The sequence below is a fragment of the Diplotaxodon limnothrissa genome, linkage group LG16, assembly GCF_057381915.1.
Source record: "Diplotaxodon limnothrissa isolate DT_005_m linkage group LG16, D_limnothrissa_male_GT1.1, whole genome shotgun sequence".
Classification (NCBI taxonomy): domain Eukaryota; kingdom Metazoa; phylum Chordata; class Actinopteri; order Cichliformes; family Cichlidae; genus Diplotaxodon; species Diplotaxodon limnothrissa.
This window is the reverse complement of record NC_140611.1, coordinates 34,089,988-34,115,858: the sequence shown is the minus strand read 5'-3', so window position 1 is coordinate 34,115,858 and position 25,871 is coordinate 34,089,988. Positions and strand designations below refer to the sequence as shown.

Genomic DNA, 25,871 nt, shown 5'->3' with positions numbered 1-25,871 from the left:
ATGTGCTGGCACAGACGTACAGGGTGATTGCAAAAAAAAAAAAAAATGCAATAAATGCATTTCTCTTAAACGGGACAGGCTGATGTTGGCCTTTTTTCTTTTTCTAACAGCTCTTTTTTAAACACGTTTTTCATTTGTACCATTAGCTCTGAAATATTTTGCATGCATAGATAATTTTTTTTAAATTCTGTTTCGACATGTTGACTTATTACAATTTTCTGTTAAATGCTGGGTTTCTTATACTTAGCTCCTGAATTTGAATCCACTTCAGGTTCCTATGTCAGTTCTTTCCGGGTACTCTGGAGTCGAAGGACATGTATGTTGGGATAACAGCTGACTCTGAATAGGTCATATGTGTGAATGGTTGTCTGTCTCTCTGTGTTAGCCATGTGACAGACTGCCAACCTGTCCGGGGTGTTCCCCACCTCTCGCCCTGTCCCAGCTGTGATGGATAAACAACTGTTTGCAAGTGTTTGTGTTCTGTTTAATTTACATTTTAAGACGTTCCCCAAATTTCTAGAAACAAGGTTGGGGAAAAAAATTAACAAGCCACAAATGTTTCTGAACAACTGAATTTCACGCACAGGTTTTTAACCACTCAAAAAATCACATACAAAGACATATTTACATTATACACAACATGGCCTTGTAGAACATTCATTCATTCATTAGAAATAAGTCATTCATGCAAAGTTGTGAGTATTTCTGGATTTTTAATACTGAGATTTGTCTTTTTTCCCCACATCTAACCTTTCAGTACTGTTACAGATATTTTGACATTCTCTACATGCTGCAGTCTTTTGTCTTACTTTCACATCCATCATTTAAAATATTTTTTACAATTTCTGGAATGTAAAGTTGCATACATTGGACTTAAAAACCTAAATAAATAGTACTGCATGGCCTAGTTTATCTTATTCCGTGGTTAAAAATTATAGATTGGTTTAAAAGAGATGCACTCCACTTTGTCACTGTTGAAAACTCAAATTCAATAATGCTGATTTCTGAGATGATCTGTTCCCTGTGGTTCATTTTGACAGTCTTATGTAGCGTTGGCAGATCGAAGTACTGCTCCATGTCGTCCTTGTGACCACATCTGGTTTCTCGTTGTTCTTCATGTGAGCTCAGAAATGCTGATGTTAACAAAGAGCGATGAGGGCGGGATAGCTGTTCCATCCTTAGACAGCAGATGTATGTGACGATATCCTGGAAAAAAGAAGAATTTCAAAACAAGTCTCAAGGCACTTTTTAATGCTAGAAAAAGAGCTTCTGAATATTGGAGACAAAAAGCCCAACAGTGTCCATTACACGGCGTGGGGGCCAGAATCTGCTTACCAAGAATCCAGTGCATTGAGTGGTTTCGGAAAATATGAAATGCAAAGAAGGAGGGCTTAAACTTTGGACTATTTTTTACAGTTTTACAGGCTTATTGTTGATGATGACATCACCCATGGCCTGGGACACCCCAAAAGGTTTGAAATATCATGAGGAGAGCAAGGCTAGTTAGTTTGTGTGATGCAGTCTTCTTGTACTAAGAGGTAAGACTGGAGCTCTCCATGCTCTGCTCACCTGGTTGGATGCACATGAAGGGCAGAGTGTACTGTCCAATGAAGTCGTTCCTTGATGCTTTGTCATGGTCTTCCACCACAAAGCAAACCAGCGCCAGCTCAGGGGTGTGGATGGTGAAATCTAGAGTTTCATTCCACACGGGGTTAAACCCTGCAGGAGGAGGGCAGCAGAGGAGTGAATATAACCAACTGGGATCGACTTTATACCCAAAATTTGTCCACTGAGTGGTCTAAGTGTTGAATACTCAGTCACCATTGTTGTTAATGTGGCTGGTCTCATCCTTTGCCTGGTCCTGTGGTACTCCGTAGATCTCCACTCGCACCAGCGGGTCAACAATAGAGCCTTCTTTCTGGTTCACCTTTGGCAGTTGTTGCCCGCTGATCACCTGATAAAGATGCAAACCATTTTAGCGTACTTTACCTCTCACACCACATCTCAGATTTCCACACTGGAGGTAAAATAAACAGATTTTCATAGAGCTCTGTACCTGTATGGATAGGCGGAGTGGTTTGTACCCTTCCCGCTCCTCAGGTCTATCTGGACTGAACTGAGTGTTCCCATCTCTCATGAAATCGGGCTTTATGACGTAGCCACAGCAGCCATTCTGCCTGAACAACCCATCATTTAGATCCATTTCCAGACCGGCTGTCTGGAAATTCAAAGCCACTTTGGGAAAGAGGCAGACAATAATTTGATTAACTTTTTTTTTTACTGAATGGCAATCTAGGATAATTTCCCAGAGTCTGTAGAGCTGTCAGAGTTAATGTGAAAAGGGCTACAGGAGACGAGCTTTCATCCTAAGCAGATACCATCAGTGTGAGCACTTGTGACAGGAACCATCTGTCCTGTCAAGCCTCTTTAGCCACCTTGATGATGTTAGATACCCAGCTCTTAGCTCTAACCCATCTAAAAATAAACATGGTGTGGCACTGAGGATGTCCACAAGGATAATTACTTCCTAATATAATATTACACAATAATAAATGCATGAGCTGTAAAAGCAGTGTGTGTGCAAACAATGAAGTGGGAAGAAAAGAGTCTAATTGAACTGCCATAAAAGCGTGTCGGTCTCTGTGTGTTGGGCCTCTCCATAGCCTCGAGTGTCACATGCTGCAAGATACTCCAGTCCTTCCCTTTGTTACTTCCTTTAGCAGAAGATACAGTGGAATTTGTGAACAAATTCACAAGAACAACTCATGCTGTATATCCTCCTGAGAACCAGCCTATTCATTTATGTCCTATGTAATTTACATTTGTTTTTGGTCTATATCGTTGGACTTATTTGAGCTAGCCTACTCAATCCTGATGTGCTCAATAGAGGATGACCTTTCCAATGATGTGTCATGTGATTGGGTGGCTTCCTTTAGCTCCAAAGAGGCAGGAAATCGCAAAAAAGTTAAACTGAAAGGTACTCTCTCTTCGGTTCTCAACAACTTAAATACCAGAACATCGGTAATGTGCGAGCTCATCCGATTCACCATTCATCACAATTCACACATTACTGCCGGTAGAACGACAAATGTGATGCTGACCTTGAGTATAGTTTAGTTGAAGACCCATTAGTGATCAGTGTGTGTATCCAAGTTTGATTAAATTCTGACCAGTACTATAGGACGGATGCATGACAGACGCCTCGCCTCAAACTCAACAATACATCAAGACCTTAAACACATTATTTCCAGCATGATAAAAGAAAACCCTGAAACTGTGACGAGGAAGCCAAAGTTTTTCATCTGGCAGAAATTTGAAATATATATAACTAGTACTCATTTACCAAATCCACCTGCAGATACAAATAACATAACCTGAATATTTGACAGAATGGTCAAGCATTACAGAAATGACTTCCTACCAATTACTTTTAGTACGTGTGCTGACACCAGTGCAAAAACCTTCCTCTTGTTTGGACTTCTAAACTATCAGTAATGCAATTTTCTGGATGCACTAAACCAAAAAACATCACACATATGGTGACTAGCAAATATTATACTCGCCTACAGGAAGAAAAGCCCAGATAATGCTGCTGCTTTTTTGTAACAGCATTTCTGATCAATATCATTCAGGCGTTCTTACACTGTGTAAAATAAGGAGGTCGTACTTAACCCTAATGGATACACCGGTTTTGCACTGGCGGTGAGTTCAGATTTTACACCAGCAGAGGGCGAGCTTGTCCTCACCTATCTGACAGCCCACGCTCCACATGTCCTGGGGGTTGTAATTGGATGAGTCTGTCCTGAGGCCGCTGGGGTAAGTCCTGCTCAGCTGCCGTGTGTTGTACTGCACAAAGTCCGTCCCTGAGAAAATGTTTGAAGAGAACAAATGCAATAGATTTCTACAGCATAGATAACTCTACCTACTTCTCCACCTTTAAGTCAGATACAGTTTCAAATATTGTAATACACTTGTATGACACGTCACAATCGTTTAACAGCTCATTTATTATCTGAGGAATATACTACTCCTTCGTCTACCTGCTTCCTTAGCGAGCTTCTTGGCCTTGGATTCAGAGAATGAGGAGATCTCGTAACATTTGGCGTGTGAATGGGCGTGCTCAAAGCCGTCGAAGTGCACGCTCTTGCAGTAAACCACCAGGTCTGACAGCTCCCTGGACATTTTGGATTTTGCTTTAGACTTCTGCAGCATAAAAATATATAATCAGTCAACAAAGCTCAAAACATCACTTTAAACATTCAAACATGCCAGGTAATTAAAGATAAGATAAGATAACCTTTATTAGTCCCACACGTGGGAAATTTGTTTTGTCACAGCAGGAAGTGGACAGTGCAAAAGTTATGACGCAAAAATTAGAATACAATAAGAATAAATACAGTACACAGCTGTACAGAATAGAATAAAATAATATACTATATACAGTAGAATAAAATAGAATAAAAATATACAATAAGATAAAAATAGAATACGAATGCTATATACAACTGAGTAAAAATACAACGATGCCAGAAAGGATTATTGCACTTAGTGTTATTGCACATGTGTGGATGTGTGTGTTTGTTCAGTTAAAGTCTTTGTTGTGGAGTCTGACAGCAGTGGGGAGGAAAGACCTGCGAAATCTCTCCGTCCCACACCGTGGGTGCCGCAGTCTCCCACTGAAGGAGCTGCTCAGTGCTGTCACAGTCTGCTGCATGGGGTGGGAGACGTTGTCCAACAGGGATGACAGCTTAGCCGCCATTCTCCTGTCACTCACCACCTCCACTGGGTCCAGAGGGCATCCTAGAACAGAGCTGGCCCTTCGGATCACCCTGTTCAGTCTCTTCCTGTCCCCAGCAGAGATGCTGCCGCCCCAGCAGACCACACCATAAAAGATAGCAGAAGCCACCACAGAGTCATAGAAGGTCTTCAGGAGTGGGCCCTCCACCCCAAACGACCTGAGTCTCCGCAGCAGGTACAGCCTGCTCTGCCCTTTCCTGTAGAGGGCGTCTGAGTTATGAGTCCAGTCCAGTCTATTGTTCAGATGAACACCAAGGTACCTGTAGCTGTCCACAGCCTCAATGTCCATACCCTGGATGTTCAGTGGTTGCAGTGGAGAATGCTTGTGCCTGCGGAAGTCTACCACCAGCTCCTTGGTTTTACTGGCGTTGATCTGGAGGTAGTTCAGCTGGCACCAGTCCACAAAGTCTTGAGTCAGTCCTCTGTACTCCTTGTCGTCCCCATCAGTGATGAGGCCGACTATTGCAGAGTCATCAGAGAACTTCTGCAGGAAGCACTGGGTGGAATTGTGGGAGAAGTCTGCAGTGTAGATGGTGAAGAGGAACGGAGCCAGAACCGTTCCCTGTGGGGCCCCCGTACTGCAGACGACCCTGTCCGACACACAGCCCTGAGTCCTCACATACTGTGGTCGGTCGGTGAGGTAGTCCAGGATCCAGGTAGTGAGGTGATGGTCCACTCCAGAGTTCTCCAGCTTGTCCTTCAGAACCGAGGGAAGAATAGTGTTGAAGGCACTGGAGAAATCAAAGAACATGATTCTCACAGTGCTTCCAGCGGTCTCCAGGTGAGCGAGGGAACGATGTAGGAGGTGAATGACGGCATCATCCGCGCCAATGCCAGGCTGGTAGGCAAACTGAAGTGGGTCCAGTGATGAGCTTGTTAGGCGCCGAAGCTGAGCCAGGACCAACCGCTCCAGGGTCTTCATCAGGTGGGATGTCAGAGCCACCGGCCTGTAGCTGTTGAGGTCCTTGGGGCATGAAGTCTTTGGCACTGGTACAACACAGGAGGTTTTCCAGAGCTGTGGGACTCTTCCCAACCTCAGGCTCAGGTTGAAGAGGTGCTCCATCACCCCACACAGTTGGTCCGCGCAGGACCTGACGACCCTCGAGCTGATGCCATCTGGGCCCGCTGCCTTCTTGCCATTAATCCTCCTCAGTTCCCTCCTAACCTGGGTGGTTGAGAGAGACAGGCTGGAGCCTTGTGTTGAGTGTGTATTGGATGCTGTTGTTGGGGGTGGGGGGGAGTGAGCAGGGTGAATAGAGGAGGTGTGAAGGGTCTGAGGTGGAACAGCAGCAGTGGGGGTGGGTGAGTCTGCAGCCGATGTTGTAGACTGTCTCATGGCTGAGTCAAATCTGTTGAAGAAATGATTCAGTTCATTTGCCCATCTCACATCCCTCCCAGGCAGAGAGTTCTGCTGTTTGTGGCCTGAGATGGTTCTGAGGCCTCTCCAGACTTCACCAACGTTGTTTTGCTGAAGCTGGTTCTCCATCTTCTGCCTGTAGCTGTCCTTCCCATTCCTTATCAGTCCCCTCAACTCTCTCTGCACCCTTTTCAACTCCTCTTTGTCTTTTGATTTGAAGGCCCTCCTCTTCTGCTTGAGGACAGCTTTAATTTCTGGGGTAATCCAAGGTTTGTTGTTGGAGAAACACCGTACAGTCCTGGTAGGTACAGTGTTATCCACACAGAAATTAATATAGTCAGTAATGCATGTAGTAAGGCTGTCGATGTCCTCTCCATGGTCGTCACAGATCACCTCCCACACAGTCGACTCAAAACAGTCCTTAAGAGCCTCCTCGCTCTCCTCTGACCATCTCTGCACTGTGCGGGTGGCTGGTGGCTCCCTGCGCACTAAGGGCTCATACACAGGGACAAGGTGCACCAGGTTGTGATCAGATCTGCCCAGGGGAGGGAGAGGTGATGAACTGTATGCCTCTTCAGCATTGGCATACAGTAAGTCCAGTGTTTTATTGTGTCTGGTTGAGCAGGTCACATACTGGGTGAAGGTGGGCAGTGTGGAGTCCAAAGAGGCATGATTGAAGTCCCCTGATATTATGAGAAGGGCTCTCGGAGATTGTGTTTGCAGTCTGCTGACCACTGAGTGGAGAGTGTCACAGGCTGCATCCGCGTTGGCCGAGGGGGGGACATACGCTGTTATTGCGATAACATGCGAGAATTCCCGGGGCAGATAGTACGGACACATGCTAACGGCTAACAGCTAACGGCTAACGGTGACGCCCTAACCGCCCTTATCAGTCAGTCTAGTGCATTTGAATCAGTACAGTAAGTATATAAATTATTTAATATCCATTTGTGTTTGCCAGAAAAAAGTGGTCGCCTAAAAACTGAAGAATTTTCAATTTTATTTAAAATAAATACATTTTTATTTAAGACATGGCATTTGTGACTCTATGTGGTAGGTCCAGTGTTTATTGCATTTACACCCAGACTTTTCATAAAGTCTTTTCAATTTCACGAGGGTACTGGACAAATTACTGGCTAACTACTATTTATTTACAGCCCTATTTTGACATTATTTTAGTTGTATATGTAGTATATGTAGAGTATAGGTTTAGCTACGTTTCGTTTCTTTACCAGCTTTTCATCTATATGACCAGGAGGATACAGAATAATAAACTGCTTTTTCTTATTATCTAACATGTGTATGTGGATGCTCGTGTTAAACATGGACACTGTTTCAGTGTGTGTAAGTAAACTCTGTGACTTGGTTTCACATAGTTTTTCTATTCTTGGCCTTTGTGATGTCAGAGAGAGAGGCAAGATATTTCTAAAATGATCATCTCAGGAGGGGCAGCCAATCAGAATAAAGGCTCTAACCTCCTTGTGGCTTCAAGGGAAAGGAACAAAAACAATATGTTTGTGACAGTTGATGGACTGTAGAGTCTAAAATAGGAACAAAGAGCTAGAAGTTTTATTCGATTTATATAGCACCACATCAGAACAACAGTTGCCTCAAGATGCTTTATGTTGTAAAGACCCTACAATAACAGAGAGAAAACCTCAACAATCAGGCGATTCCCTATGAGCAAGCACTTGGTTACAGTCAGAAAGAAAAACTCCCTCTTAAAACTATGAGCAGAATATATCAGCTTTGAAAAATGTGAATAACATGATTAGGATTTCTTACATTTTGGTCTCTTTCTCATTGACTCTTATGGATTAATGGATTTATTTAAGCCACAAACAATTCCAGTTATTCTCTCACTGCCACCATGGTTGACCCATTAGTAAACTTTAAGTGTAAAAATTAGCACATCTTAAGCACTACTTTGAAGATAATATAGTTCCTTCACTTCAAAGTGCAGGCTGAGAAGCCTGGAAATTGTGTCTCACTTAAGTGCATCTTGTATTGGCCTGAAATATCTGTTTCCTGTTTCTCTTACACTATCTCCCATCAACTCTTGTCTCGCCTCGGTGTCTCTTGAATCCCAGCCAAGTTTCCTGCCTTCCTTTACTATCAAGCACCATCCAATCCTGCCTCGTCTTACTATCTATATGGTTCCCTTTTTCTGCTCTCTATCTGTTTTAATTCCCACTTTGATATGAACTATGGAAACAGAGAGAGAAAGTAGTTACTGCATCCATCTACCTTGTCAGGTGAATCTTCTGTCGAAGCCATCTCAGCATCACAGTTGGCCATCTCTTCCTCATCACTCACTTCATCTGTACAGGTTTCATCGACATATTCTTCTAGGCCACCAATCTTCTTGGCTTTTAGCAAAATCTTGCCCTTCAGTTCCTGTAATGAAGACATATGGGAGCATGTCCACTTATCCACTGTCTTTTTCTTTAAATTTAAGTGTTTAAATGATTATCTTATTTTAACATAGTTACACAGCCATATCCATAGATGCCACTTGGATCTGCCGTTAGAATGTGGGTACAATAAAAAGGACAAAGTGACTGAAGACTAAATTTCAGTTTTTTTCATACACACACTTCTAATAAAGGTGTTCCATATTCTTGTACTTTATTGTAAATGCATCAATGTGCCCCCTTTTAAGTGGCTAAAACCTCAGTGGGATTTTTCACAGCCATTACTTTAAGTTAGCACTGATTGTCCTGAGTGCTTTAATGGAGAAGAGTTATACAAGTACTTTCAGTCTGTGTGTGAGATGGATAATAAGACACAGGCTGACCATTAATCTTTAAAAAGTTACTGAATTTTTAATAGTCATCAGGTTTTTCCTCCGGTTAAATCATCAGGGTGTTGTCCAAAAACATTTCATACCTCTTGGCTAAGTGTAGCATAACTGCTAAACGAGTTAAGGTTTATATAAAAAAATAAAAATTAAAAAAAAAAATCACCAAAACTGAAAAATTTCCTTTAAAAAATGCAAAATGCTAGCTTAATATAAAAGTCACCGCTGAAAGAAAAGAAGCAATGCTTGTGGTTTTAAACCTGTGATTTCAGCTATGGAGTGATTCTCATATAGCACTTTTCTACTCTCCCGGAGTACTCAAAGCACTGTATACAACATGCCTCATTCACCCAATCCCTTCAAAATTCAAGTGCAATCTGAAATGATGGCAATATTTATGTTCCTATTTTCCTATTTTAGTTAGAAGATCCAAATGCCATGTTGCAATACTATACTGTTATGGTAGCCAACGTTTCAAATGCAGATTTGACAGGTTTGTGAGTGTACACTTTATCCAAAACCTAGTGAGAGTTTACTCATGTTTACCACTGGGTGGCTGAAGCTCAGGAGGTAGAGCAGGTCACCTACTGATTGGAAGTTTGGTTGTTCGATCTCTGGCTCCTCCAGTCTGCATGTCTGTGTATGAATGTAGTTAGGAAGCACTCAGTTTAGAGAAAGTGTGTGATTGGGTGAATGTGGCATGTTGTATAGAGCACTTTGAGTGACCCGGGAGAGAAGAAAAGTGCTATAAAAGAGTCAGTCCATTCACTGTCTGAACAGAGTTTCATCATGTTACTTTTGCACTATTATGTTCTGGCACATGTTGTTATTACGTGGCTTGATTAAGGTACACATTAGGCTGATATCTGGGGCCAGAGGTGAAACTGTTCTGGGCCAGCACACCAGTGTGTCTGCAACTGGCCTTGTGCTGGTCCGTGTGTGGGCCACCTCTGGCAACCCAGATCTGGGCCGTCATTCTTTGCGGTATGCGGGCCATATGTAAGCACATTGTGTGGGCAGATCCAGGCCATACCAATTTTGCTATGTGGGTACTTGTACTACAATCAGCTGATTTTAGTTCATGTGCCAGAGGAGGAAAATGCTAGAGCAGTCCGCAGCATAGACATGGACATTTATTTTTGTTCCACAAAATGATCACAATCTCTTTAATATGCTGCTTAGTGAATAGCGATGATGACTCTCAAAGAAGAGCCAATGAGAATCAAAAAGTGATTTTGATATAATGTAATGATAATGGAATTGGAATCACTAAATTCTTATGAATTTCCATCCCTAGTAGCACTGCTGCTCTGAGAGTATTTGGACTATTGACAGCTTTTATAAAGGCTGCCATGCCAGTACTTTCCACATTACTTCACAGCCTACTCTCCTCAGAAAAACAGATTATTCAACCACAGCCTGAATGTTAAAAGAGCACTGGCTGGGAGGTGGAAATGATGATAGCAGAACAGACAATCGAGAAAGGAGCGGAAATGACAAAGGCAAGAACAAGACAGAAGTATCTTTCAACATGGAACAAGAAGTAACTAAAAGACATAGATCAGGGAATGTAGATGGTGAAGGGAAACAGCAAAATGAGCATAACAAAAGAAACAAATATTACAACGACCATGACAGGATCCTTAAAATGTTTGAGTTCTTTATACTGAGTACGATTTCTGAGTAATTTCCAGGATGGAAATTTATGGGTTTTTTTTTTAGAGGTTTATGGGGGGGGTTGATCCACCTTTTTTCAGACAGAAGAACTGAGAGCTGAGGGCACTGAGGCCCAGTGTAAGACACATATGCATTATTTTTTTAACTGTGAATCATGCAAAACTATTCTGATAGACTGCAAAGATAAAAACATGAAGCAGGAACAGAATTATTGTAAATACTTGTGACCATGTGATCTAGGAAGCAGAGAAGTATTTGACATTTTATAAATGCAAGATTACCAGTTCAGTTCTAGGTCCAGGATTTTGGAGCCTCGAGCTTTGAATTCGATATCTATTGCTTCTGAAACAAATCCTGCATTCCTGGACTTGTTCATTCTGTCAATCTGGCCTCAAATCTTTATCTTTCCTTTCTCAGAGGTCACTATGTTAGAGTTTAACTATCCTCTTACGTGTCTGGTAAATGACTGAACCCTTGAGTTTAATATGACTATTAAATGATAAACATTCTCATGGTTTAACTGACAGATTCTGACCTGTGGAGATGGGAGCTGCTGAGGGACCTGTCCATCCAGCAGGGTGGTCTGCAGCATGTCCCCCAGGATCTGTCTCAGGTACTGGGCCATGACCGTCTGCTGTTCCACACTGCAGTGATTCTCAATCGACAGGATGACAGGGAACTCGGACGCCTACCAAACATATAAGATGCAATATAGTTACAACGAACAAGAGACTGTTTTGCCAAGTGGCAAATGTCTTTGCACTGTTGAGCATAAGTTTCCACATTCCTCCAAAACAGATTCCTCATCACATCTTCCTATGAAGCTCTGTAGGAAAGTTTGAGCAGGATCAAGCAGAGACACATTAGAAATTCCTGGTTGTTTTCCATGTGGGTCACTCAGTAGGAGAACATTGGATTCCAGCGGCAGGGAAAGTTACTAACTGAATGTGAGCTTTACACTTTTCTGGGCACACAAACACAGTCCTGTAAATTATATCTGCAGAAATAAACACATTGTTTCTATTACTGCCAGCAGAGACTGTTTTGAATTTATCTAATTGTTTTTGTGTTGGACTGAGGTTCGCACAGCCCAGTCAAATACATTAGGGGTTAGTGGAATTTAATTAGTGTTCATTAATGGCTTCATTAGAAGGAAAGACTCCCAAATGTGCTGGACAATAAGAAAAGCACAGTAACCTGATCTCTTAGTTTCACTGGAAATTGTGCAAAGAGGGGCTTGTGTACAGCATAGTAACAGTAAGTGGGAAATTGCTTATTGATCAGTGGGCTGCAAAGCTAAAAAAAACAGTAGAGATTAAAAAAAAACAAAAAACAGGTACAGTTAGGTGAAGCAGTGCTTCATAAGCTGCTCACCCTGAAGGCGTATTCTTTAAGCGTTGAAATGACGTCCTTAAAGAGGATTTTTGAAGTCAAAGTGTGACCATGATACACAACAGGATCCCCATCATAGCCGTCCCAGCAGTCCACTTCTACACAACGACAGCCTCTCTTCAGAGCCCTGCACACACACACAGTTCTTTTAACTCTTAACCTGTCATCACCACACAGCCAACAGGGCTGCAATGAGTCAGGTTCAACACGTTCCCACATTAAAAGGTTACAATAAACAAAAATAAAAAAGGTTCACAGCCTAATACAGAAAAACTGTTTTAGTCTATTTAGCTAATTTACCACTTTGTGACAAGTGTATGAAGTTGTGTGTGTCTGGGTTGCCCTCACTGAATGTAGGCCTCCAAACTGCTCTGTCCCCGTAGCTGGTCCTCCAGTAAGTAGGTGTTGTGTGAAGAGGAGATGAAGTAGTGGCTGAGCGGCTGACTCATGTCCTGGTAAAGGTCCTGATGCTCGGGTTTGAATATGGAGCCCTCCTGGGAGCACAGGTACATCTGGAAGCCATCTAAGGACATGGCGCCTTGCTTCTTGGCTGCACAGAGATAAAGACAGGGAAACTTTTCTTCAGAATCAAGCAAGAATAAATCTTGTTTGAAGCATCTTTGTGGTTTGCACTCAGCGTGACGTTAAACCCATCTGCAAACAGCAGAGTGTCGACATTAGCTTCCTTTTTATATCAATTTTCTTATGATTTCATATTATTTTCTTCTTTTTAAAAATTCTTTTCTTATCTTAGTATCCCATCGATCCCGACTGCCACCCCTTCCCAAGCCTGGTTCTGCTGGAGGTTTCTTCGAGTTAAATGGGAGTTTTTCCTTCCCACTGTCACCAAGTGCTTGCTCATGGGAGGTTGTTTGATTGTTGGAGTTTTCTCTGTATTACTGTGAGTCTTTATCTTACAATATAAAGCACCTTAATAATAATAATAATAATAATAATAATGCAGTAACCTATATCTCCTTGAACTGGGTCAATACCACATTAGCTTTCTCTGGTTTTATTTACAATAAATACACTAAAACAGCTTGTGTGTGTTCCTGTTACTATAGAAAACAGGTGTGGCTGTATTTCATAGCATTTGTGCAACAGTCCTGCGCTTCCTCGGGTGCAGGTCTCTAGATGAGGGTGCAGTGTGTTACCTTGTTACCTGTCTCAGACGGCTCGTAGCGTTCGATGAGCTCCTGGGCGTGCTGAGCGCTCTGCTCTCCCTCGTGCTGCTCCACACTCAGGAAGCTCTGCAGCTCCTCCAACATCAGCTTCTCTCCATCTTCAGAGTAGTCCTGGAACACCTTCCACACTTCATCCCTCTGCGTCAGCATCTTATAGAAAAAGACAAACTGCTCGATTTCCAAAGAGCCGCTCTCTGACTTATCAGCCATCTGAGGAGAAAAAAGAAAAAGTCTCTTACTTGTTGTATATTTAGAGTTTATTTTCTTCTAATAGTCATATTTTTTGTATAATGTTTTGTAATTTTGTAAGTTTAGCAAACTGAGCTGAGCTGTACCTATGATTAGGGGTGCAACGATACACAAAATTCACGGTTCGGTTCGGTTCGATACTTTGGTGTCACGATTCGATATTTTTTCGATACAAAAAAAATGTTCATGCCTTTTTAATTTGTCATTTATTAAAATTATAAATATATATTTTAACTCAAAAGTACAGTTTTTAAATTTAATGTTGCTGAAACAAAAGTAATTAAAAAAATAAATATATCTCAGGGCTCTCAAAATTTCAAAATCCCTGGTAGCCCTTCAGGCAGGGACTCTTCAGTTTTTGGTCGCCCAAAATAAATGTAAGTAGCCCGAATAAAAAAGAGAGCAATTTTTTGATTGATGTTTTGTTTCCTGTTTTGTTTCCTTTACAATATTATACATTAAAGTATAAAATTGTAAAGGAAACAAAACATTAATCAAAAAAATTGTTGAAAAACAAATTACAACATTGTATAAAAATTACAATCATCAACTCAAATACTTGGTTCTAATTGAACAGAAATTTCTGTAAGAACTGTGTAGGACATGAATCAGTCTGTGTCAGATCCTGACTTTGAAATTTCCACTGAAGTCACAGGTAAGAGACAAGTGGAACCAAGATCGAGGGCATTTGCTTTTTGAAGTTTGCAAAGACTGCTAAATTGTGCCAGTGGTAGTTCACTCTTTGCAACATAGTAGCTGTTCTAAACAGATTTTTCAGGTTTATTTTTAGTATGTTATTTGCAATTGGTGTTTGTTCTGGGAAAGATATTGCAGACTGAGCAATAATGCGTTTCTTGCATTTCTCATGGGTTCTAATGGGGGCCTTTCTTAAAATGACTGGTCCCAGTAACAAAGGCGCTTGTCGACTCAGAAATCGAGAGAAAACCAACAACACACCCGGTGGAACATTATGTTATTTACACGGGTGCACATAAGTGGTCCGCATGTGCGCATTCGCTGTCAACATAAAAGACGCGCACTAGATAAGAAGTTGCAACGCGCGTTTGCGTCCAAAAGCACTGTTTTTGTCCGCTAGCGTGGGATTTTCACGGCACATTCCGCACCACATCTCTGTGCGTTCATCATTTGTTTGAAGCCAGCTCACCTCCTGCAACCACTTTTCCGAGAATACGCGCTTCTTTTGTGGTTCGGATTCCTTCTGACATTTGTTTGGAGGTGGAGGAACACCAAAGTAATTGCTTAAAGGAGCTTCTTCGACATCTTTAAGAGTTTTAAACAAATGTCTGTCCTCCTCCAGAAAATCTTATGTACGCAAACACGCGTTGCAACTTCATATCTTGTGCGTGTTTTTTTTTTGACAGCGAATGCGCACCTGCGGACCACTTATGTGCAGCCCCGGTTACATAGCTCGTCATATTGCAGCCACAGAAATTCTTTTGTCCATGAAACCATAAAGCTGCACTTTCTTTTTGCCTTATAGTCTGATTTGTCATAACTTTTCCGTTTTGTGGTAAGCTTTTCTTTGGCTGTCACTTCTTCACCCTTATTTGGCTCAGCAGAACTAAAATATATATCCTGCTGCTTTTTTACACACACACACACACACACACACACACACACACACACACATAACGGTCAGCGATTCTCTGCGCGATCAACCTCTCACATGTTTAAGCTGCGGGAGATTTCACTTGTCATGTTTGCATAGTAAGCTAACGATTGATAAGACGATGTCAGAGGAATTGGTGCGCAAATTATCATCACTCACCAATCAGTGCTGTCGCTCTCTATACACAGTTCGCTTGATTGCAAAGTGAAAGCAAAAAACAAGCGCAAATTCAAACGCGATTTCAATATGTCACATATTGACAGTGGCTCACCGATGCCAATGACATAATTACCCAGCTACATTTCCGAAAGAATGCAAAAGCATTGACATATATTTTTCCTTCCTATGATAGATTTTGGTAGCCCGACTGGAAAAATCGCTAGGGCTAGCGATTTTGCAAGCCCTGTATCTGATTGAGGAATCACTCATCTTTGGAAAAGAGAGTTTATTACAGAGAAATTGCTCTTTCCAAAATAAAAGCTATACTATACGCTTCTTCTGTTCGGGGTTCTGTTTGTACAGTTATGTTTTGTTTATGTTGCCATAGTGACCGGTGACGCCCTCTCGCTGCGACGGTGTGTCCTTCCGGGGTCAGAGGGCGCCCTGTGTGTTGTTGTTGCTGTGCGGTTGCTGCGCTGAGCAGTTAGCTAGCGGCAGTGTTCTTCTGCAGATGTCAATAAACGGCTGTGCTCCCTGGCTAGCTCACGGGAAGCAAGACCAAACGACACCTCCGTCTTCTCGTTGTCTGAGCTCGCCACACTGGTGTCAGAAGTGGGATGATGGTGGCACCCCATGTTCTGACCCGAGTGACTTTTCCCCCGCCGGTCGTGACCGGCCGGTGCGCCAAAAGAATGCACCTGGACATTTGCAGGACTTTGTGTGGGGCAATGGGGTCGTCGGGGACGACTGACCCCTTAGGTGGGGGGCTATGTAGCGGGTCAGGGCTGTTCGGGGTTCTGTTTGTACAGTTATGTTTTGTTTATGTTGCCATAGTGACGGGTGACGCCCTCTCGCTGCGACGGTGTGTCCTTCCGGGGTCAGAGGGCGCCCTGTGTGTTGTTGTTGTTGTTGCTGTGCGGTTGCCGCGCTGAGCACTTAGCTAGCGGCAGTGTTCTTCTGCAGATGTCGATAAACGGCTGTGCTCCCTGGCTAGCTCACGGGAAGCAAGACCAAACGACACCTCCGTCTTCTCGTTGTCTGAGCTCGCCACATTGGTGTCAGAAGTGGGATGATGGTGGCACCCCATGTTCTGACCCGAGTGACTTTTCCCCCGCCGGTCGTGACCGGCCGGTGCGCCAAAAGAATGCACCTGGACATTTGCAGGACTTTGTGTGGGGCAATGGGGTCGTCGGGGACGACTGACCCCTCAGGTGGGGGGCTATGTAGCGGGTCAGGGCTGTTCGGGGTTCTGTTTGTACAGTTATGTTTTGTTTATGTTGCCATAGTGACGGGTGACGCCCTCTCGCTGCGACGGTGTGTCCTTCCGGGGTCAGAGGGCGCCCTGTGTGTTGTTGTTGTTGTTGCTGTGCGGTTGCCGCGCTGAGCACTTAGCTAGCGGCAGTGTTCTTCTGCAGATGTCAATAAACGGCTGTGCTCCCTGGCTAGCTCACGGGAAGCAAGACCAAACGATACCTCCGTCTCCTCCTTGTCTGAGCTAGCCACAATATTAAACATATCAGGTCCCCATAAGGAGAATCATGTGCTAACGGCTATCTAAATGACTCGGGTAAAGTTTGTAGCATGCATGCTTGTTGTTTTTGTCTGCTTCCACTTGTCTTTGCACTAGGATGATGTCGGCGTAAATGTGCAGTCATATTCGTTGTGTTCCCACCAGTGCTGTCAGCGTTAATCTCGTTGAAATGACGTTAACGCCACAACAAGGCAAATCTCCGTTAACGAGCTACCCCTGCATGGGGCTAGACAGCCAACACGTTAACGAGCTAACTGCGCTAACACACTAGTTCCCACCCATGTAATTGAGCATTGCGTGGCACATCCAACATACTGTTTTACTTTAGTCCATGACGCGCTTACCTTCAGGGTCATACCTCACATGAAAACCAAAATAATTCCAAACGCCAGATCTGAATGAGGGTGGGGGAGGTTCAATTTGCCATGTTGCAAGGAGAGCTTAACTTCTGTCTCGCTAGCTTGCCCTGCGCTCTTCCTTCTGACGATGCTGTCTGTGTTGAACGCTCAGTGGATCTGCGCTCGACAGTGCAGCCTAGGCGGAGTAGTCGAACGCAGATTCACTGAGCGCTCAACGCAGACATCATCGTCAGAAGGAAAGTTGATAAAATAAATTACAAATTTTGTATTGTTCGATACATATGCGTACCGAACCGAAAGCACTGTATCGAACGGTTCAATATCGATACGAGTATCGTTGCACCCCTACCTATGATATATTAATTTCTAATCCCTTCCTTGACCCAAACACTGCAGCAGCTAATAATAAATTCACCATCAACATCTCAGGTCTAAAAATGCTGGAGAATGCTGCTGTTATTGTGTATATATTTATTTATATTTAGATTTCTTCATACATTCTTATATAGTTCTATATTGTGTATTGTGTATTTTGTTGTACAGTTATTTTATTTTCAACTTTAATTTATATATTTTATCTTATTCTTTCCCAGTTAAATTTACCCTTCATTCTAATTTGTGTTGTACAGTTATTTCATTTTTAACCTTAATTTATATTTTATTCCTTCCTAGTTAAATTTACCCTTTTTAATTTTTCATATTTATTTCCTATCTTATTCATAGCCTTATTCATAGCCTTTTCCTTTTTTGTTTTCTTTAGGTCACGAGCAGTTGTCCAAGCATTTCACTACATATCGTACTGTGTATGACTGTGTACGTGACAAATAAAATTTGAATTTGAATTTGAAAAGCTCTGAGTCCTTCACGAGACTTTTAAGGGAGCTGAAGTCAGAGCTCGGGGCTAATCGCTGATTCCTTTCTCTTACCGTGAAGAGATGAAGAGCATGGTCCTCATTCATCTCTACATTCATCATCTTCAGCAGCTTCTTCACTTCTTTGAAGTTCATCTTCCCGTCTTTGTTTTTGTCAGCTTTATGAAACCAGTCCCAGACCCACCTGAGGACATGCTGAGGAAAACCCAGATCTAACATATAGCTGAGTAAATGTTTTTAAACTTCAAAAATGTCCTGCTAACTGCAGAGGGAAAGAAAAAAAGGTTAAAAGCAGACTACTTGGAGCTTTGTTTAGACGCCTGCTAGTGTGTCTGATATCAGCCAACACCAGAATAAACACCACAGTTAAAGGATACTGGTCCAGCCTCTCCTTCTCGTCCATTGTTTGAGCTTTGTGAATCAGCATGCGCACACCCTGGATCCAGGCCTGGGCCTCATCTGGGGACTCGGCCACGAGGTCCAGATTTCCCTGGCGGCCGTGAAACACCAAGGTGAAGCAGAGTTCAGCAGGGAACTCCTCTGCAATGCTTAGCAGGACCTCAGACTGATGTCCTTCACGCACCGCTTCCAAGTCAGTCACCGAAACTGTAACATGATCATCACATGGAGGAAGCTCAGTGTTTTGAGGTTTACACTGATGCATTTCATATGTTTGAGGTGTGTTTTGGGATCTTGAGCTACGATGAGCTGAGTTCCTGTCATTCTGTTTCAAACAATAACTCGTTTCTAAAGCAGACGGATATTCACCACACTGACAATTCTTGGGACTTTGCTTCTTTTTTTTTTATAACAAATATTCTCACTTTTAGTTGAGCCCAAGCACTTCGACCCAGCTTGTGAAACATTGCTGGAAACCCCTCATGTTTTAGCAAGAACACTATAGCAAGAAAACCTACAAACTAATGTTTATACAGTGGGGCAAAAAAGTATTTAGCCAGCCACCGATTGTGCAAGTTCCCCCACTTAAAATGATGACAGAGGTCAGTAATTTGCACCAGAGGTACACTTCAACTGTGAGAGACAGAATGTGAAAAAAAAAATCCATGAATCCACATGGTAGGATTTGTAAAGAATTTATTCGTAAATTAGGGTGGAAAATAAGTATTTGGTCACCTCAAACAAGGAAAATCTCTGGCTCTCACAGACCTGTAACGTCTTCTGTAAGAAGCTTTTCTGTCCCCCACTCGTTACCTGTATGAATGGCACCTGTTTGAACTCATCATCTGTATAAAAGACACCTGTCCACAGCCTCAAACAGTCAGACTCCAAACTCCGCCATGGCCAAGACCAAAGAGCTTTCGAAGGACACCAGGAAAAGTATTGTAGACCTGCACCAGACTGGGAAGAGTGAATCTACAATAGGCAAGCAGCTTGGTGTGAAAAAATCAACTGTGGGAGCAATCATCAGAAAATGGAAGACACACAAGACCACTGATAATCTCCCTCGATCTGGGGCTCCACGTAAGATCGCATCCCGTGGGGTCAAAATGATCATGAGAACGGTGAGCAAAGATCCCAGAACCACACGGGGGGACCTGGTGAATGACCTGCAGAGAGCTGGGACCAAAGTAACAAAGGTCACCATCAGTAACACACTACAACGGCAGGGAATCAAATCCCACAGTGCCAGACGTGTTCCGCTGCTGAAGCCAGTGCATGTCCAGGCCCGTCTGAAGTTTGCCAGAGAGCACATGGATGATACAGCAGAGGATTGGGAGAATGTCATGTGGTCAGATGAAACCAAAGTAGAACTTTTTGGTATAAACTCAACTCGTCGTGTTTGGAGGAAGAAGAATACTGAGTTGCATCCCAAGAACACCATACCTACTGTGAAGCATGGGGGTGGAAACATCATGCTATGGGGCTGTTTTTCTGCCAAGGGGACAGGACGACTGATCCGTGTTAAGGACAGAATGAATGGGGCCATGTATCGTGAGATTTTGAGCCAAAACCTCCTTCCATCAGTGAGAACTTTGAAGATGAAACGAGGCTGGGTCTTCCAACATGACAATGATCTAAAACACACCGCCCGGGCAACAAAGGAGTGGCTCCGTAAGAAGCATTTGAAAGTCCTGGAGTGGCCTAGCCAGTCTCCAGACCTCAACCCCATAGAAAATCTGTGGCGGGAGTTGAAAGTCCGTGTTGCTCGGCGACAGCCCCAAAACATCACTGCTCTCGAGAAGATCTGCATGGAGGAATGGGCCAAAATACCAGCTACTGTGTGTGCAAACCTGGTAAAGACCTATAGTAAACGTTTGACCTCTGTTATTGCCAACAAAGGTTATGTTACAAAGTATTGAGTTGTTATTGACCAAATACTTATTTTCCACCCTGATTTACGAATAAATTCTTTACAAATCCTACCATGTGGATTCATGGATTTTTTTTTTCACATTCTGTCTCTCACAGTTGAAGTGTACCTCTGGTGCAAATTACTGACCTCTGTCATCATTTTAAGTGGGGGAACTTGCACAATCGGTGGCTGACTAAATACTTTTTTGCCCCACTGTATGTTGTCAAATATACTTCTTAAAACAAAAGAATGCTGGAATGGTTAAACTTGGATTGGGGAGGTCAGATGGTGTATCTACTGTATCATCCATCAGGGGGAAACAGCTCTTTAATTTAGATGTGGGGCTTATTCTTAGTTTGTTTTTTATAAGTAATTACCCAACCTGGTTTAGATATGATGCTGCAAAATGTCATGTGGACAAAATGCAGCCTAAAGGTCATCAGGTGGTTTGACATAGTTTAGCAGTCAGACTGTGGGGTGTGGATGACCACTCAGGAAATGCTGAGTTTAGCAAGAATAATCTGAACGAATAAGTTATGAAGTTTTCTTTTTCTAATTGCAAAATTGGGACATGCAAAAAAGGTTTTGAGCACAGTTGTATTCTTATGAGTTTTGGCCCAGATGTGGTCCAAATGTCATGAGGTGGGCTTGATATAGATTATAGCAAGCTTCTGTAGGGCAGATGTGGCCCTTAGTACCACTGCGCACCCGTCATTTGGCCAATATGCGATGGGCCGGTGGCTGAATTGTGCTGGCCAGACAGCATTGTCACTATAGGCCAAACGAAACCATAAGAAATACCACCATGGCTGTTAATCAATTCTTATGTAGTAAAACTCAGGCCTGCTTAGAGCCTGCTTGGCTCTGTCGGTAATCAGTTTATAAAGGACTCCACGTCTCTTTGGGAAATGTGCCTATTTGCTTTGTTGCTGACAGTTAGATGAGAACAGTAACACCATGCTCATGTATGCAATGTCCATATTTCCAGACTCAGACTCAACCTGCTAAGTCTGTGAAGATTAGGACTGCTTTAAATGGCAAACAGACTGATTCTTATATGGCACCCAAAGCTATACAATATATATAATATACCTCATTCACCCATTTGCACAAGCTTCGATTAGTAGATGGACCTGCTCTACCTCCTCACAAACTTTCATTTGCATTGCCGTGGGTCTGTGGTTTTGCCTGGGGAGTTACATAATTTACACCCTTGTGTTGTTAACCACAGAGTTGTCAGGTGAACCCAAAAGCTTAAAAACAGAAGCTCTAGCAGCTCTTTCTAACTCAGAATGAGTCTTTGTGTTGGGACTTTGCATACTGGCATGATTAGCATTAAAAAAAACTTCCTCTATCCAGAAAAACCCCTACTTACCAGGTGACATTAGTTTAAGTGACTAGGCCTCAGGGTGTGGAATGAGAATAGGCCTGAATGTGTACATAAAAATCTAAATGTGGTTAGCTTAGCTTAGCATAAAGACTAGCAACACGGGCAACAGCTATCCTGGATCTGTCCGCAAGAAACAGCCTAAAAACATCCATCCTAACAACAACTTTTCTTCTCGAGACGAAATGATGAAATAAATTAAATTGCAGTGAAGGAGCATGCAAAGAAAAAAAGGGGGGTTATGTGACCCTGAAAGGGCCAGTGGGGTAGATATGGTTTGTGTCATAATGCTGCAGAAGATATAATCTTGACAGCCCTCTCCAGTACCGTCTCCCTCTCAGTACAAAGCTTCTCCCATCAGATGAGCACGGTCATGAGCATAAGCTTTATGTGCAATAAATTATATATGCTTTAAAGCCTCTTATGAGTTTTTTATTTGTTTGTTTGTTTTTCTTTTTGGTTCATTAACCCCACAACATAAAATACAGAAAGCGGCTTGTCTGATGATATATTTACCAAATGAATAATAAATGAATAAGGAGCTAACTTGTTATTACACACAGGTGTGCTTCTGCACTTACAGGTGGAGTGGCCTCTCCCCGCCCATCTGGACTTGTACCAGATCGTCAAGCCGTCCTCCAAAAGGCGAAAATAACGATTCTTCTTCCAGGAGCGGGACTTGACTTTCCTCAGAGTCGACCCGGCCATCATCACCTGAATGTATGGATCATCTTGGATACCTGCACAAAGATCACAAACCTCTCACACACTGCACTATCAGAGCCGGGGTGAATTTAGCAGTCAGCTTAAAGGTCAGAGCTTCTGCGTCGCAGAGTGAGCGAATAGAATTTTACTCACGTGAACCTTCAGGATCCATCTCTACGCTCGACACATGCCAGTGGAAATGTGTTTCTAAAAAGAACCAGATGTCAGTGAGCGCTTCCAAATATTTCCCCCTGAATCCAAACTAAACCGATTTTGCAAAAGTTCAATCAGCAAATAATCACAGTATAATATCCATCTTTGTTTGTTCAGAAGGTGTTCTCTGGGTCAGATTTTTATCATTACGCAAACTCACTTTGCTTCTTTCCTTTAGCTTACTCAGCACTTCCCTGCTGCAGTGCTGGATAATGACCAGGCATTGAGACAACCAGACGCAGTGATGTGCGTTGGATGGTGAGAAGAACCGGGCTTCTCTTGGCTGGTCTCTTTTTCACGCAGGATCACCGCAGTGAGCAACTCTGCGTGTTTGATTTGGCTGATTTTTATGCCCTTCCTGATTTAACCCCAAAGGGATTTATTTCTCCTCCCAAGATCAAACCATAAATCTTTTGCCTGTTAGGTGAATGTATAAACAATGAATCTTCAGAGCCACTGATGGTAGGAAAAATCTTTACTGTTACTTTAAACTGAAGAGTTTGTTCTGGGAGGTCTCCACTGACTCTCTGCAACTCTATCTCCAGCAAAAACAATGTGTAACGATACAGGAGATGGCAGTTTTGAAACTTCCCTATCTGATGGTCTAAAGAGGTTTAAACACACCAGATAATAAGATAATTGATGTATAGGAAAGAGAACTGCAATTTCAACAGTTTCTTGGAATTAAATTAATCTCTATTTTGCAAACATAGGTGCCTATATGTCTGCTAATATTTAAATTACATAATAAAAACTATAATGTAATCATAGTTTTTACAATAATATAATATATAGTAAAATCAAATGTACAGGTTGTTCCTCTGGCTTATAGTGCTGTTTGTCCATCTTGTGGGTGTAGGAGAGTGTGTGTGTGTGTGTGTGCGCGTGTGTGTGTGTGGTGTTTAAAAAGTGCAATTACTCTTTCTAGGAATCAGTTAGTCCAACAAACAAAATGCAAATCTTGTGTGAAGTTTCACTGAGGAAGTATTTTCTTTCCACTAAACCACAGTCACGAGAGGTATCACTGTCCAGGAGGGAGATCCTGTCCATTGATGATGAGAGGAGAGGCTCTTGCTTGTTATACAGTGACAGGACAGGACAGAAGAAAGAAAATAGTTCCCCAGTGAAACTATTCACAACAAGGAATTTTTGAATGTATTTTTTTATTTGATGCTTTGAGCGCACTGAGGTGAGAAACATTTAGCAGACATTTTTGCAGCTAATAGATATAAAGCTGTGAAACTCACACCAAATAAACATGTAAGTGGAGAGAAAGCACTACACAGTACAGGAAAAACATGTACATTTGATTTTAGCGGGGGACTTTGACCTTTAGCAATGATCTGCTGCTTTCAGCGTCTCATTCTGAGCAGATAAACTGACACACTGTGTCAGTTTATTGATGTGCAATGCAGACTGGATGCTGCGTGTCAATGAAAGCTGACATTCTCCTTCTATCTCTGCTGTTCACTGATAAATGTGCATCAAAACAAACCATCTCAAAGTTGCTATAGCTGCTCTCTCCCAAACCTCCCCTCCACTCGGGGCAAGTTTATCTAAGCTCTCACCACAGTATGCTTGAAGTGATGCGAGGAATGTATTTGCAGTTGCTTCTCAATCCAAGAGCATTAAAGCAAAGCTTATTTTCGAAAGCTATTGGCTCAATTAACTAATGTATGTTTCGTGCTTTCACTGCAGACATTTTCATGCTCCATCCGAGTCCTTCCACCTCCTCTGTGGAAAGGTTAACACACCCTTTTTCAAAATCCAAACTTTTAACCTGCGCTTAGCTCACGTTATGTTTTATTTTGAGGGCTGTGAGTCACACACAGTCACTTCATCAGGGAGTATACTGACCACATGCAGACACACAAGCACACAAGGACATGACTCAGGGGGATATGTTGAGAACAAACAGGCCAATCATGACAGCCAGCCGCTTCGGTCTTTATTCTCTGTGAATGCCTCTAATTTGTAGTTTTAATTTAAAAGTATTTAATGCATAATGCTCGATGTTCCCAGAAGCTTTGGGGATATTTACCCAGGACTCTGCACACAACCCTGTAACAGATTTAAGTGAACAAGCACTGCCAGTGCTCTTTCCAGTCCAGTAAAACTATATCTAAATCTAAAGTGTAGCTGGGGGAGGGAGGATCGTGTACAGTAAATTAGAAGCAGACGCAGAAATAGGAAACATTACGAAGCATCACTTTGGCAAAGTCATGCAGCCAGCTGAGCTAAAGAAAACAAGCATGACTAATCCAAAAACGGATTTAAGTGATTTAGTATCTGAGTGAGACTTACCTAAAGAAGAAACCTCAGTAGGGTTGTGAAGTCAGACTTTCAGAGTCCAGCTGAGCTCAGCTCTCAACTCCTTTAAAGTCTGAGAGGGTCTGAAGGGAAAACTGGCCCAGCCTCTCCCCTCCCCTTTCTGCAGCCTTAACGCTAGGAAATCTGATTCCCTCGTCACTGCTCTGCTTCACTCCCACCTCCACTCCTTACCCTCCCCGTCCTCTCCACCGCCCTGCCCCTCCTGACCAGTCTTCCTTCCTTTCCTGCCACTCCCTCACGCTGCCGTCCACAGATCTCTTTTCTCAGAGTCACTCTCCTCAGTCCCTCTGTCCTTCTCTCGCACTGTGGATGCTCGGATAGCCTAACAGGTCTCTGTATCAGCACTGATAACTGGCAACACAATAGTGGGAACAAGGTCACACGTGGAAAGACGCCAAATCGTAAAACAATGAGAAAAACATGCCGTGTGTTCTCTGTAGATATAATCGCAGAATGTGGATCTCTTTTCCTGATAAAACAATGACTCTGGCTAAGTCTGGTGATAATTACAATTACAAGAGACTGAGCAAAGACTGATAAAGTCCAATGCCATATATGTTGGCAGTATGCCACAATGCAGAGGCTTGATTTCCCGCTATAATACAGAGTATAACCCTCCACTGGACCCAAACGGCAACACATAAATAGAAAACACCACTTTCCCAGTTCCTGACCAGTGTTGGTCAAGTTACTTGGAAATAGCAATCAGTTACTAATTACTGATTACTTCTCCAAGAAAGTAATCCCATTACTTTACTGATTACTTATTTTCAAAAGTAATTAGTTACTTATTATTTAGTTGCTTTTTAAAAACATTATGCACAACCTGAATACATTATAAAGCCATAGAACTTTCAGCCCAGTTCTATTTTTTCTGCATAATCCAACATATAAAATTGAATCAAATGAAA

General features: G+C 42.6%; 1 protein-coding gene across 1 annotated transcript; it reads right to left on the bottom strand.

Annotated features, from left to right (window-relative positions):
- Window positions 1-10: 10 nt before the first annotated feature.
- Window positions 11-25,000, bottom strand: LOC146616570 (1-phosphatidylinositol 4,5-bisphosphate phosphodiesterase delta-4-like). Its single transcript, XM_085373739.1, has 16 exons — window positions 24,934-25,000; window positions 22,570-22,623; window positions 22,293-22,451; window positions 18,388-18,616; window positions 18,065-18,194; window positions 13,189-13,420; window positions 12,372-12,573; window positions 12,006-12,150; window positions 11,167-11,319; window positions 8,402-8,551; window positions 4,041-4,203; window positions 3,747-3,863; window positions 2,057-2,235; window positions 1,822-1,954; window positions 1,570-1,719; window positions 11-1,206 (listed from the first exon to the last, which is right to left on the bottom strand). Exons 2-16 carry the CDS (start codon window positions 22,586-22,588, stop codon window positions 1,115-1,117), a joined length of 2,253 nt encoding a protein of 750 aa, XP_085229865.1. The 5' UTR covers window positions 22,589-22,623; window positions 24,934-25,000; the 3' UTR covers window positions 11-1,114.
- Window positions 25,001-25,871: the final 871 nt, after the last annotated feature.

Excerpts from the sequence above, each read along its gene's own strand:
- LOC146616570 (XM_085373739.1), bottom strand. Across the intron at positions 18,617-22,292 it reads GGGGAGAGGCCACTCCACCT|TTTCGGTGACTGACTTGGAA; the intron begins GTAAGTGCAGAA and ends ATCATGTTACAG. Across the intron at positions 8,552-11,166 it reads AGCAGCTCCCATCTCCACAG|GAACTGAAGGGCAAGATTTT; the intron begins GTCAGAATCTGT and ends TCTTCATTACAG.